General features: G+C 39.2%; 1 protein-coding gene across 1 annotated transcript in view; it reads right to left on the bottom strand.

Moving 5' to 3' along the window:
* Positions 1 to 12,239, bottom strand: part of LOC117394025 (carboxyl-terminal PDZ ligand of neuronal nitric oxide synthase protein-like) — a 204,469-nt gene that overhangs the window by 133,397 nt on the left and 58,833 nt on the right. The window contains exons 3-4 of the mRNA XM_033992037.2: positions 9,620 to 9,712; positions 267 to 325 (exon numbers count right to left, since the gene is read on the bottom strand). Of these exons, the coding sequence (XP_033847928.1) occupies positions 267 to 325; positions 9,620 to 9,712 (152 nt within the window). The remainder of the gene's footprint in view (positions 1 to 266; positions 326 to 9,619; positions 9,713 to 12,239) is intronic.

Below are 12,239 nucleotides of genomic sequence, written 5' to 3'. Positions count from 1 at the left end.
TGAGGGAGGAAACCTTGGAGAAAAAGCGGCTGAATCAGTGTGTTTTGGAATTCTAATTATCAGATTAAATTATCAGTGAGAATTTTTATTAGCGGAATGATTGGTGTGATGTTATAATTGCCATTATTGGACGATAATTATCATTGAATAACATTATCGTGTATCCCTAATAAAAACACCATATACACAGTTTAGTAGCGAAAAAACTATGGATTTAGTATTTAGCTCCACATTAAATTCACAATCTGTGTAAGAGCTTGTCCTACCTGTAGATGGGGTCCTGCATCACCATCATCTTACTCTCGTCCCACGTCCACTCCTTTTTCTGAAACCACACACGCACAAACATAAGGGACAAACTATATTCAAATCTCACTCAGTCTCAATACTGTGTTATTACTATATTCACCTCATGCAATATTCAATTCAATATTGTGGGATGGTTTATAAATAATGCATATTACGTATTCAGTAAAATGTTAAAGTGCATATCACAGGTTTTGAAGTATTGTCTTATTATTACTTTGATTAGTGGGAGAGTGCATGAGGTAAATATTTATCATAGTTTTACATCCATCAAAAGCAGAGTGTGAAGACAAGGAAAAAAAAAAGTTTATGCAAAATTTTAATAACATACTTTTCTGACAAAAAAGGTGTCCGGACAAAGACAGGCAGAATTGTGGAAAAAAAAAAAAAAAAAAATCAAAAACAATGCTAGGTCCAAGTCCCTAAACATAATAGACTAACTTTTAGTGGCTAGGTATGTCCGGTGGCCCACCAACCATGTGCAGTAGTGCTCTTCTCCCATGTGGATACATGGGGGCACCATGTGACCACTGTGACCAGTCAGAGTGAGAGCAGAGAAGAGCCAAAGCCAATGATTAAAAAGCTGTTTTAAGGCAATTGAGGGATTTTGAACAGAATTATCTGAAAATGGGTAAAAATTTACAAAAATTCTGACCTTTGCTAATACTGTGAGTACCTGTCAGCTGAACATGAGCAGTCTGTGATTACACTGCGCTCTATGGGAAAAATGCTTTCTGGAGGGATTTTTTTCATTGCAGTCCCAGTCCAAGTCAAGGCACGTTTAAGCTGGCAATATCCAATTATTTTTAGTAGATCCATGGCTAGAACATTTGTGAAGTTGCCAGTTGGACCCAGAACTGACATCACTTAACAACTCTATTGTATTTTAAATGATTTCCATTGTATAAATTAGCACAACAAAGGGAACAAAGAAAACAATAGGGCTAGCCAGGATGCTAATAGGTGTGAAATCACTCATTAGAGGCTTGAATGAGCAGGACTCAGGCACAGTGCACACTTAGGGTAACACAATAGACCCAACCTACAGAGTGTAGTTAGCTCCTCTCTACAGACAGATATAAGGCAGTGTTCACCAATATACTGACCAGAACTGAAGAAGCGGCTTGGATGAGCGAAATGGCTTCACTCCTACAACATTTTGTCCATTTGACAGATTTTATTTTTCTTTTACTATTGTATAAATTAGGCAAGCTTTGGCGTTGTTTGTTGTTGCTAGTTTCCAGTGATGGAATTATCTTTATGTATATCACATCTGCCCATGTCCACTGGACAAGAAAACACTACTGATGTTAACCATGATTTAATTAAATTAGTAGCCTAACTTGTCATATGCACTTTCAGTTAAGCATCTTATTTCAAAAGATAAAGACAAATCAGCATTTACTTTGAAGATGTTGACTGGGCTGAGAGGATGAATAATCTATGCCTTTCTATTGTTGTGACTAAACTATGCATTTTGGGTCTAGTATCACATTATATAATTGTTCAATGATATAAAACTGATAATGGGTTGGGTTCAGGTTCTGAATTGAGAATAAGGACTGATTTTGTAGTTGGATAAGGAAAGGCTGCAACAATTAATAGACTAATTGTGTGGTAAAAGAAAAAAAAATTACTGTAGTCGTATTTTGATTATTGTAATTATTATCTGGACTATACAGACTCTGAAACACATATGAAAATACCTTTTATAACAAAGACAGTGGCATTATTAAATTGAAATTCTAAAAACAAATAAACTATTTCTCATTTTCATCAATAATACACTTTATTTGTAACTATTCTCTATTTAAAATACTTTTAAAATGTCTCAAAGTACAATAGAAATAATCATTCCACTAGTCAACTGATCGGGAAAATAAGCGCCTGCAAGTCAACTACGAAAATTTGCTGCAGCCCTCGATATGAATATGCTCTTATATTATTACAGAATTATTACCCACAAACCAGCTCAAAAAATCTGCATCTCATCTCCATCCCCTTTTCAAACTCTATCCTTTAGAAAGTTTGGACGTCACCCGAGCACATGCACCTCCATTATCACATCCCTGAAAATAGAAGAATACCCCAACTCATCCGTCACTCCTCTATCAGCCTCTTCTGTCACACTCCACCGTTCCTTTATCAGCGCAACCGCATTTACATCTGACTGAGCCAAATCTATTTGTGCTTTGAAGCCACACTCAAATGTCAGGTGGAAGCGCAGTATTCCTCACACTGATCAGTATCACTCTGCTCTCTGCTGGGGGAAAGAGAATACTGACATTTAGTATCTGTGGAGACAAACCACATGCACCCACGCTCTGGGGAGACAGTGAAGGCATCGTGAGACGGTGAAGGAATCGCCCGGCAGTGAATAAGGCAGTGAAGGAATTATCAGATAGTGAAGGCGTCGTCTGACAATGAAGGCCTCGCCAAAGTGAAGGCATCAACTGACACTGAAGGCCTCATCAGACAGTGCAGGCATCATCAGCCAGTCGTCCAACAGTGAAGGCATCATCAGTGAAGACATCACCAGACAATGAAGGCATCATCAGACACAAGGCGTTTTCAGCCAGCAAAGGAATTGGCCATGCCTTTAATGCTTGACAAGCAGTGAGGACATCATCTGACAGAGAAGGTATCGTCAGTGAATGTGGCGTCAGTGATGGCCTCATCACGCAGTGAAGATATCATCAAATTATATTCAATATGACAATAAATAAGCTCACACTGATGTTTGCGAGTTCACCAAAATACTATTTACAAAATTTTGTATTTTGTCTAAAACTGTAGTGTAACCTTTGGACCACCACAGAAAGAAAAAGTGTGTACATTACTGGCTGTTGAATAACATTCAGAATGTTATTTTAGAATGTTATTTTAGAATGTTATTCCAGAATGTTATTTTAGAATGTTATTTTAGAATGTTATTTTAGAATGTTATTTTAGAATGTTATTTTAGAATGTTATTTTAGAATGTTTTTTTAGAATGTTATTTTCGAATGTTATTTTCGAATGTTATTCCAGAATGTTATTTTAGAATGTTTTTTTAGAATGTTATTCCAGAATGTTATTTTAGAATGTTATTTCAGAATGTTATTTTAGAATGTTATTTTAGAATGTTATTTTAGAATGTTATTCCAGAATGTTATTTTAGAATGTTTTTTTAGAATGTTATTTTCGAATGTTATTCCAGAATGTTATTTCAGAATGTTATTTCAGAATCGCAATTTGAATAGACGCAATTAGTAAATCATAAAGGCTGTAATTTTTTAAGTACCAGATCTGACCTGTAACTTGGGCTGGTGGTGTTGCCTGCTTGTCTATGGAAATAGATAAGTACACTTTTAAATATTACAGGCAAAGCAATGGACCCTCCCCCAGAATAGTTACATTGTGCAATATTAATAAACAGTTATACATATCAGCGTTACTTTCTGTGCAAACAAAATACCATTGCTGCCAGTAGAGGACACAAAGCAGTTTAAATAAGGTTAGAAACAATAACTGCTTGTTATTCACAACATGATAAAAGAATACAGAGCCATTTTCCTCTGGGTTGCTCAGATCTGATCCAGAGCTTCTGACAGCTCACCCCAGTGGCATTACTAGCTGTACATGTAGTCTAAACACATCTAAACTGACCTCCACTTTTCACTGTTCCCCTACGACCCCGAGCTGAGTGCTGATAATCTACAGCTTCTTCTATTTCAGTAGATGTCCGCTGTTCTGGTCTCTGGTAGCCTCGGGACATAGCCTTGTTCTAATCTCTACATCACTTCTCAGCCTGACGGGGATCACAGAAGCGGAGGAACCCATCACACTTCTGTACATCTCAATCAGCTACTCGTAATGCACTATGTGTCCTGTGTAACTTCCACATTGTCAACTTTAAAAGACTCACTACCTATCCTGACAATTATTATACTAACTCAATATTTATTGTGGTGTGTACTTCTTTTTTTTGGGGGGGGTAGTTATTTTTCTCTTCTACAATTGGATTTCAGCTATAAATGGCATTTGAGGTACTTGAGTAAACAAGATTTTACAAAAGAATATCAAAACTTTTGCCTTGTTTTTGGAATGAAAAAACTCAACACAAGAATATAATTGGAATGAAAAAACTCAACACAAGAATATACCAATCGTTGAAAGAGTGGGCTTTTAGTGCGAGGTGATGATCTAGGGGCCAAGGTAAGAGAAAATGAATTTTGGATTAAATTTGATTCAGTGAAACACAGCTGAAGGTCAGAATTCTCTGGAAAAAATCACTTTTTAACTGTTAAATGCAGAGGCTTTATACAAGTTTATAGTGAATATGTCTGTGATTACTGCATGGGCCTTTCCACATGAAAAAAAAAATTGCTACTTCAATTAGTGAACTAATTAATCGATTATTTCTTTTCTTTTTTTACCAAAAAATTTCTAAATATGGTGACTAAAGGGTTCTAGTTAGTTGATGTATGTATGTATAAAACATTATGTAGACAATAGAATGTAATTTTCAATATCAAATTGTAGTACTTTTGTCAGGATCCATTCCTTTTCCTCTCTCCCTCTCCTCCTCCCCTCTGTGTCCTCCCTGGGAGTGGTTTGGCTGCCGGCACACCTGTCTCCAATCAACTACTCATCAGCTGCAGTATAAGAAGCATGACTCCTCGCCCACTCATTGCCAGTTTGTTGTTGCTATTTCTACTGTTAAGTATTTTTAAAAATACTTTTGTAAATGTGATTTTTTTTGTCCTGCATCCAGGGTCCAGCTACCATTCGGCCTGCCTCGTATACTGCCTGCCTTGTATTCTGCTTGTCTTGTAACCCGCCTGCCTGCCTATCTTCTTACCTGCTCACCACCGCAAACCTGCTCCACCTGCAAGATATTAAATACTCACCTTCTTGTAATAAACTTGTTACAAACTTACCTACTGCCTGGAACCTGTGGAACCAGATCCCATCGTCAAAGCCATCACCAACCAAGGGGCCGTCCTCAGGCAGCATGCTCAACTTTTACGGAGTTTAATGTGGAGCCAATAGAAAACTTCTGTCCAAATTGCTCAGTTGAACACCATGGCAAGTTAACAATCAGACATTCTCAGAGTGCTGCCTCATCTCAGTCTGCTGCCTCCCAGAACCAGGCCCAATCTTCTGCTCCTCAAGACCCAGCCCGGCTCTTCAAGGAAGCACATGTGCCAGACCCGAACCACTATCAACGTGATATGGGGAAGTGTGGGGATTTCTTCTACAATGTTCCTTAGTTTGCAGCAACTTACGTGTTCAGAAATAGCTTCTGTTATGTTGCTGCTGCAAGGAAATGCTCTGGATACGTCCGGTATGATATACGAATATACGAATACGACAAAGCATGATAAACTTGTGACTGAAGTTAAAAGTGTTTGACCATCCTGCTAAAGGAAAAGAAGCCGCAAAAACACCTGCTCACTATTCACCAGGGCACACGGAGTCTGGAAGTATTCTGTCGAGTTCAAAACATTGGCTGCTGGAGCTGGATGGAATTATGCAAACTGTCTTTCGGAATAGTTGAAGGATGAGTTGGCTTTGAAGGATGACTCTGATGACCTTGATTCTGTTATCTCAACAAATATCAAACTGGATAACAGTCTCAATGAACACAGAAGAGAAAGAAATACATCATCCTCTGGCCAGTCTGTCATTGCTTGCACCACGCCTGTCCCTCGGAGCCCAGTCCTGCTATCTGCTTCTTTGTGTCCACTGCCAGTCTAAGTTTCAGCTTAAGAACCGATGTAACTTGGTCGAGCCCATTTATTACGGGAAATTGGGATATTTCTTTGCCACTTGCCCCGTACGTTCAAAAGAGGGGCTCACCAGTGTTTGCGGGGATTCTGATGAGCCATTGTAAAGTTACCTCTGCCCCCCAAATGGGAATGTCACTTCCAGCCACCGTTTGCTATAAAAACTTTACCTTGCCTCTCATAACTTTGATTGACTCTGGGGCAGATGAAAACTTTTTAGATCTCAATACATGCATCTTACATGCCAAGCTGACCTGGAGATTGAACCCCTTGATATCCTCCTCGTGGCAAATGTGCTGGATGGTAGACTTCTTGCTAAGATAAGCCATTGCACTGCATCTCTCATTGTAATGTTGTCTGTATACCATAGAGAGGTTTTTAACTCTTCACTTAATTTCCTCTCTACACTCACACTTAATTCGGGTTAAAAAGACATAATCCACATTTCAACTAGGCAGGAGGGAAAGTGTTGAGTTGGAGCTCGTTTTGCCATTCTGTCTGTTTGTAGTCAGTTCTGTCTCCAGCCAAAGCTGCACCTGTGCCACTTGAACCTTCTAATATGTCCAATGTGCTCAGTGAATACCATGACCTTCAGGTAGTATTCAGCAAAGACCGTGCCTTGTCCCTACTGCTGCATTGACCATATGATTGTGTCAAAGACTTGCTTCCTGGTGCCTCTCTGCCTTCTTCACATCTTTTCCCATCCTGAAAGAGAAGCACTGGAGAGCTACATCAAAGACTCTCTGGCAGCAGGAATTGTTCGCCCATCTTCCTCTCCTGTTGGTGTAGGCTTTTTCTTTGTGGATAAAAAGGACAAATCCCTTTGTCCCTACATTGATTAAAGAGTTAAATAACATCATAGCTAAAAATAATTATCTACTCCCACTAATTATCCACTCCCACTAATAAACTGACTCAGCTTTTCAGCCTTTGCATAATGCAATCATCTTTTCTAAACTTGACCTTTGAAATGCTTACCATCTTGTCAGAATCCGCAAAGATAATGACTGGAGAATGGCATTTAATACTCTGCTTGGAAACTTCAAATATCTTGTGATGCCTTTTGGGTTGGCCAATGCTCCAGCTATAGTTCAGGCACTGGTGAAAGTCCTGCGGGACTACCTCAACAGTTTTGTTTTTGTCTATTTTGGCAATATTTTGATCTTTTCAGGTTCCCCAGAAGAACACATGCACCGTGTTCATCAAGTTCTGCAAAAGCTGCTAGAAAACAAACTTTTTGTCAAATCAGAAATGTGTAAATGCCATGTCCAGTCAGTGAATTTCCTCGGTTGCAGCTAAGATTCAGACAATACAGATACAATTATAGAACAGTTAATTTGAAGTTAGACCCTGAGATACTTGAACATGAAGTTAGCCGCTGCTCCTACACATCAAGAGGAACCAGCTGAGGCTCGGGCATCTGTTCAGGATTCCTAGGGAGGTGATCCTCCCTTCCTCCCTAGGTGTTCCTAGAGAGGTATTCCACATCTCGATTTGCCTGTACGTTTCTGCCTGTCCTGTGTGTGCCCGAGGCAAATCCACCAATCAATCTCCAGCTGGTTACCTGCATCCTCTTCCTGTCCTAAGTCACCCCTGGTGTCATATTGCAATCAACTTTGTCACTGGCCTACCTGTATCCCAAGGTAATACTTACCATCATTGACAGATTCTCCAAATCAGTCCATTTTGTTGCTCTAGCCAAACTTTCGTCAGCACAAGAAACTGCAGATCTGCTTGTCCAACATCTTCTGTATTCGTGGGATCCCTCTGGATATAGTTTCTGACCATGGTCCACAGTTTGTTTCCAGAGTCTGGAAAAGTTGTCCAGACTCTGAAAGTCTGTCTTCTGGGTTCCATCCACAGATTAATGGCCAGTGTGAGAGGGCAAACCAAGACCTTGAAGCAACTCTCCACTGTATTGCTGCCCAGAAACCGAGCAGTTGGAGTACTCGTCTTCCATGGGTGGAGTATGTTCATAACTCTCTTAGCTCATCTACCACTGGCTTGTCTCCCTTTGAATGTGCTTTAGGATACTTACCACCATTATTTCCTGAGCAAGAAGGGGACACTGCAAGTCTATCACTAAAGATAACCTGCAGCGCAGTCACTGCGGTGTCATGGCAGAGGCTATTGGTACCCGGGAGGGCTATGGTCCAGAGGGGCACTCTTGGGTGTCTTGGCCTCTCATCCTTGATGCTGGTTCGCTCTTGGACTTCTATTGCTCCCATCCTGACAAACCTGGTGGCCTGCCTGGTGGGGTACTTTGAAGGGAGGGTACTGTTACTAGAACCCATTCCTGGTTTTGTCTTTTCCTCTCTCCCTCTCCTCCTCCCCTCTGTGTCCTCCCTGGGAGTGGTTTGGCTGCCGGCACACCTGTCTCCAATCAACTATTCATCAGCTGCAGTATAAGAAGCATGACTCCTCACCCACTCATCATCAGTTTGTTGTTGCTACTTCTACTGTTAAGTATCGCCTAAAGTACCCTAAAGTTTTGCTTGCACTGAGCTTGTTGGAATTTTTTGAATACTTTTGTGAATGTGATTTTTTTTTTTTTTTTCCTACATCCAGGTGCCAGCTACCATTCTGCCTGCCTTAAAATCCTGCTTGCCTCGTAACCTGCCTGTCTGCCTATCTTCTTAGCTCGCCACAAACCTGTTCCACCTGCAGGATATCAAATACTCACCTTCCTGTAATAAACTTGTTACAAACTTACCTGCTGTTTGGCCCTTCTGGGTCATTGTACGCCATGACAACTTTCTTTATATTACCATGTGGTCTTATATCTGTGTAATCCCTCAGTCATCCAGGTATGGTCCATAGTGGTCCATGGGCGTGTACTAGTCAATGTGGTTTTATACATCTTCTGATACAGCTCAATTCTAAAGCTATTCAGCTTAATTTAAGTCCTATGAATGTTACCTTTTTATTATTCATACCTGCTCAAATGAGAATCTGATTTTGATACTAGTTTTAGTATCTGATTTTCAGTACTTTTGACAACCCTACTTATTCTGCATAATAATCACTAATCCTAAAGTTAATCCTGTACAAACTGTTCTGAAATGTGATTCTTATATTAGTTTGTCAATTCATATTTCAGTCTTAGTTTAAAATGTGAACTTTGAAGAGAATCCTATTATTAAAACATAAATCCACTTTTTTTTATATATATATATACAGGAAGAGGCTCAATGAGAGTACCAGACTCTTTTTCATGAGTGCCATGTTAAAATACAGAACAATACAAACAAAAACAAACAACAACTACATTTAAAACATTAAAAACAGCTGCAGGCATGATTATAAATATTTATCACAAGATTATTAAAGTGCATTAGTGGCACCAGTGTATCCAGTTTTGCATGTCCTTGAAATATATTCCATTTTTGGGAAGAAAAATAATCAAGGACAAAAAACTGTATAAAAAGATCAAACTGAAGAGTTGTCCAAGTATCGCCTGAAGGAGTTCACGTTCTAACAGTGATACATGTACTATAGTTTGAGACACTGATGTAATGAACAGATATTTGTATTGCACTCACTTTCTTTTTCTTCCTTAGCGCCACCTTCACCCCATCTGTGGACACCACGATGTGGACCTTCTTCTTCTTGATGTTCTTCACCTTAAACTCATACTGTGGAGAGAGGATATACATTGGTCTATCAGAGCAGGACCATATATAGATTATTAAAGAAGACATGAGCTTGTGTCTGCTGTATAGGTATAATCTATGCCACCTGTGGATCATTATATTAAATATTTTTTGACATTTTATATCACAATATTATCTATTATCTAAAATGACTTAGTAAAAGAAGCAAGTCCATTGACTTCTGGGTTGGAAAATTGCCCAATGAGGTATTAGGAGCTGATTCCCTAAGCCCCTTTACGATACGATGCTATAAACGTCATCACAACAAAGCAGCGCATGCTGCCAGCCTTTTCCATGGATAGCTGCATATCACACTAGTGAGCAGAGGCAGCTGCCAAATCCTACGCGTATCATTGATACAGAAAAACGGGGGTAGATCAGAGCAATGATGTCTTGAATACAGGACAATAAAGATTGGTCAAACATGCATGAATCACTAAATATAACTTCAGGAGAAAAAAAATGAGATCAGTTATCATTTAGTATCCTCTGTATTCATATGGGAGGCAGGGGTCCGCACTTTGTCTGATCACTACTAGCCACAATCATCTGAATGAGCCCAGGTCACCAGACACAATCTGTTTAACAAGATGGATGTACAAAAGGCAGTGCAGTCCCACTTTAGAGCAGAGTTTAATCAAACATAGTGCACGCTGAGGGGGCAGAGCCTGTCTCAGACCAGGATCACCTGAAGGACCCAGCATCGGCACAGTCGGATACAATACATGATGTGTTATATAGAGCTCCAACACCATGATTAGATCATTCAGAGGTTTAGAGGTCACTATCACACTGCTGCATCACTCCCCATAACCACTTATGTGTAATTCTGGGGATAAGGTTCTTTAGGCCTATGATGCCATTTTGATATAGACTGAGGTACTTACAGAGTCATAGAAAGCTGTAATTAAATGAGTGACCTATTGACATATTGATAGCCAAGCCCAAGCCTAAATGCTTTAATATTCTATACGATACACTTCTATCTAGTGCTGTTCCGAGACATAAAAAAATAATAATAATAATCGATCCAATACTTGGCGTTAGTGTATTAACCAATACTGCAATGGTAATGATTGAATTAGAGTTTGAGATCTTGAGTATTAGAGTCAAATGTACAACAAATGGTCTTGATAAGTTTTACCTTTCTACTTTCTACCACAGAGTGTGGATTAAAAACACCAGTAAAAAGAGACTCATCCTTGTAGCACATGGCTAATTATGCCAAGTAAACAAAGTCTGTGTCAAGTTGTTTACAGGCTGCACTCTCTGTAGTTATTTTACCAAGTTCAGCATCCACACCAAAGGCTAAATGAACATATCAAAGAGGGAACACAAATATCTTTTCTGTTATTATCAGCAGGTTTTAAGCATCTGCAGAGTCTCCGCACTTAACCAGCTCTGGAAGTTAGCAGGAGCATAAGCCACAGACATCAACAGTGACCGTGCTTGGTCCTCATTCTGGATAATACGGAGTGGAATCAGATCAGTGATTTGGTCTGAATACTTGTTGATACCTAAAAAATGTGCGGTATTTGAGTTTGCCTATACCAGTATCGGTATCGAAACAATCCTATTTCTATTTCCTAGAGTGCAGATGCGTGTGGCATGCCAATAGTGTTGAAACTATACTAAAATTTCAAACTCAATGTCAATACTAAAGGATTTCACTCAATGAAGACAAAAAATGCTCCTTTTTAGTAAAAGAATGTCATTTTCATATATGCAGAGTAGCAGCATTAGGTTTCATATATTCATTCTGATAACTCTTAAAATCACACTAAAACTGCTCAGGAAAACTCAAATTTCTGCTTAAATGAGTATCACTATTAGCAAATCAAAGCAAGCTGGTGATCATTTTGAGGGGCTACAAAATAAAAGTTCAATAACGCACATGACAAAATTAACATAATTAGATATAGGGCCAGTTCAAATTCAACACAAGTTTGACAATTTTGAAGGCATGATTTAAGGAATGCAAACACTTGTGGAGAGATTCATAAGAGCGTGATAAATGAGTTATTCAGCCTAATTTAGCCTGACAATCACAAAATATTCCCACAGGCTCTGTTAGTGCTAGGCTAATCACCGCAAAGGTCAAAGCCTCCAAAACAGACACACGTCAACTGTACCGACACAACAACCACAACACAAAGTGAACAACTGTCCTTTTTACACAGAAAACACTAGAGTGTACAAGACCACATATCGCACTTTTGGCTTTAATGTTCAGTCACATATTGTGCAATACTTGAGCCTGAAATAATACATTTACAGGCAAATTTATCGTAATGGATAATGTAGTCTAGATATCATAATTAGGACAATCCCAAAAAGAACTCTATTAATACATTATATAACTGAAACAGGAATACTTTACTGCAATCTCTGTGTATAAGTGAAAATATCCTCAACTGACAGAACAGTGGCTCGGGTCCCATCAGCACTCACTGCCAAAACAACACTGTGGACTGGACTGTTCAGTTTCCCTGTCACATTCTCTGAGGCT

Source organism: Periophthalmus magnuspinnatus, chromosome 4 (assembly GCF_009829125.3).
Source record: "Periophthalmus magnuspinnatus isolate fPerMag1 chromosome 4, fPerMag1.2.pri, whole genome shotgun sequence".
NCBI classification, from domain to species: domain Eukaryota; kingdom Metazoa; phylum Chordata; class Actinopteri; order Gobiiformes; family Gobiidae; genus Periophthalmus; species Periophthalmus magnuspinnatus.
The sequence above is the reverse complement of the archived record's forward strand: the minus strand, read 5'-3'. Positions and strand labels throughout refer to the sequence as shown.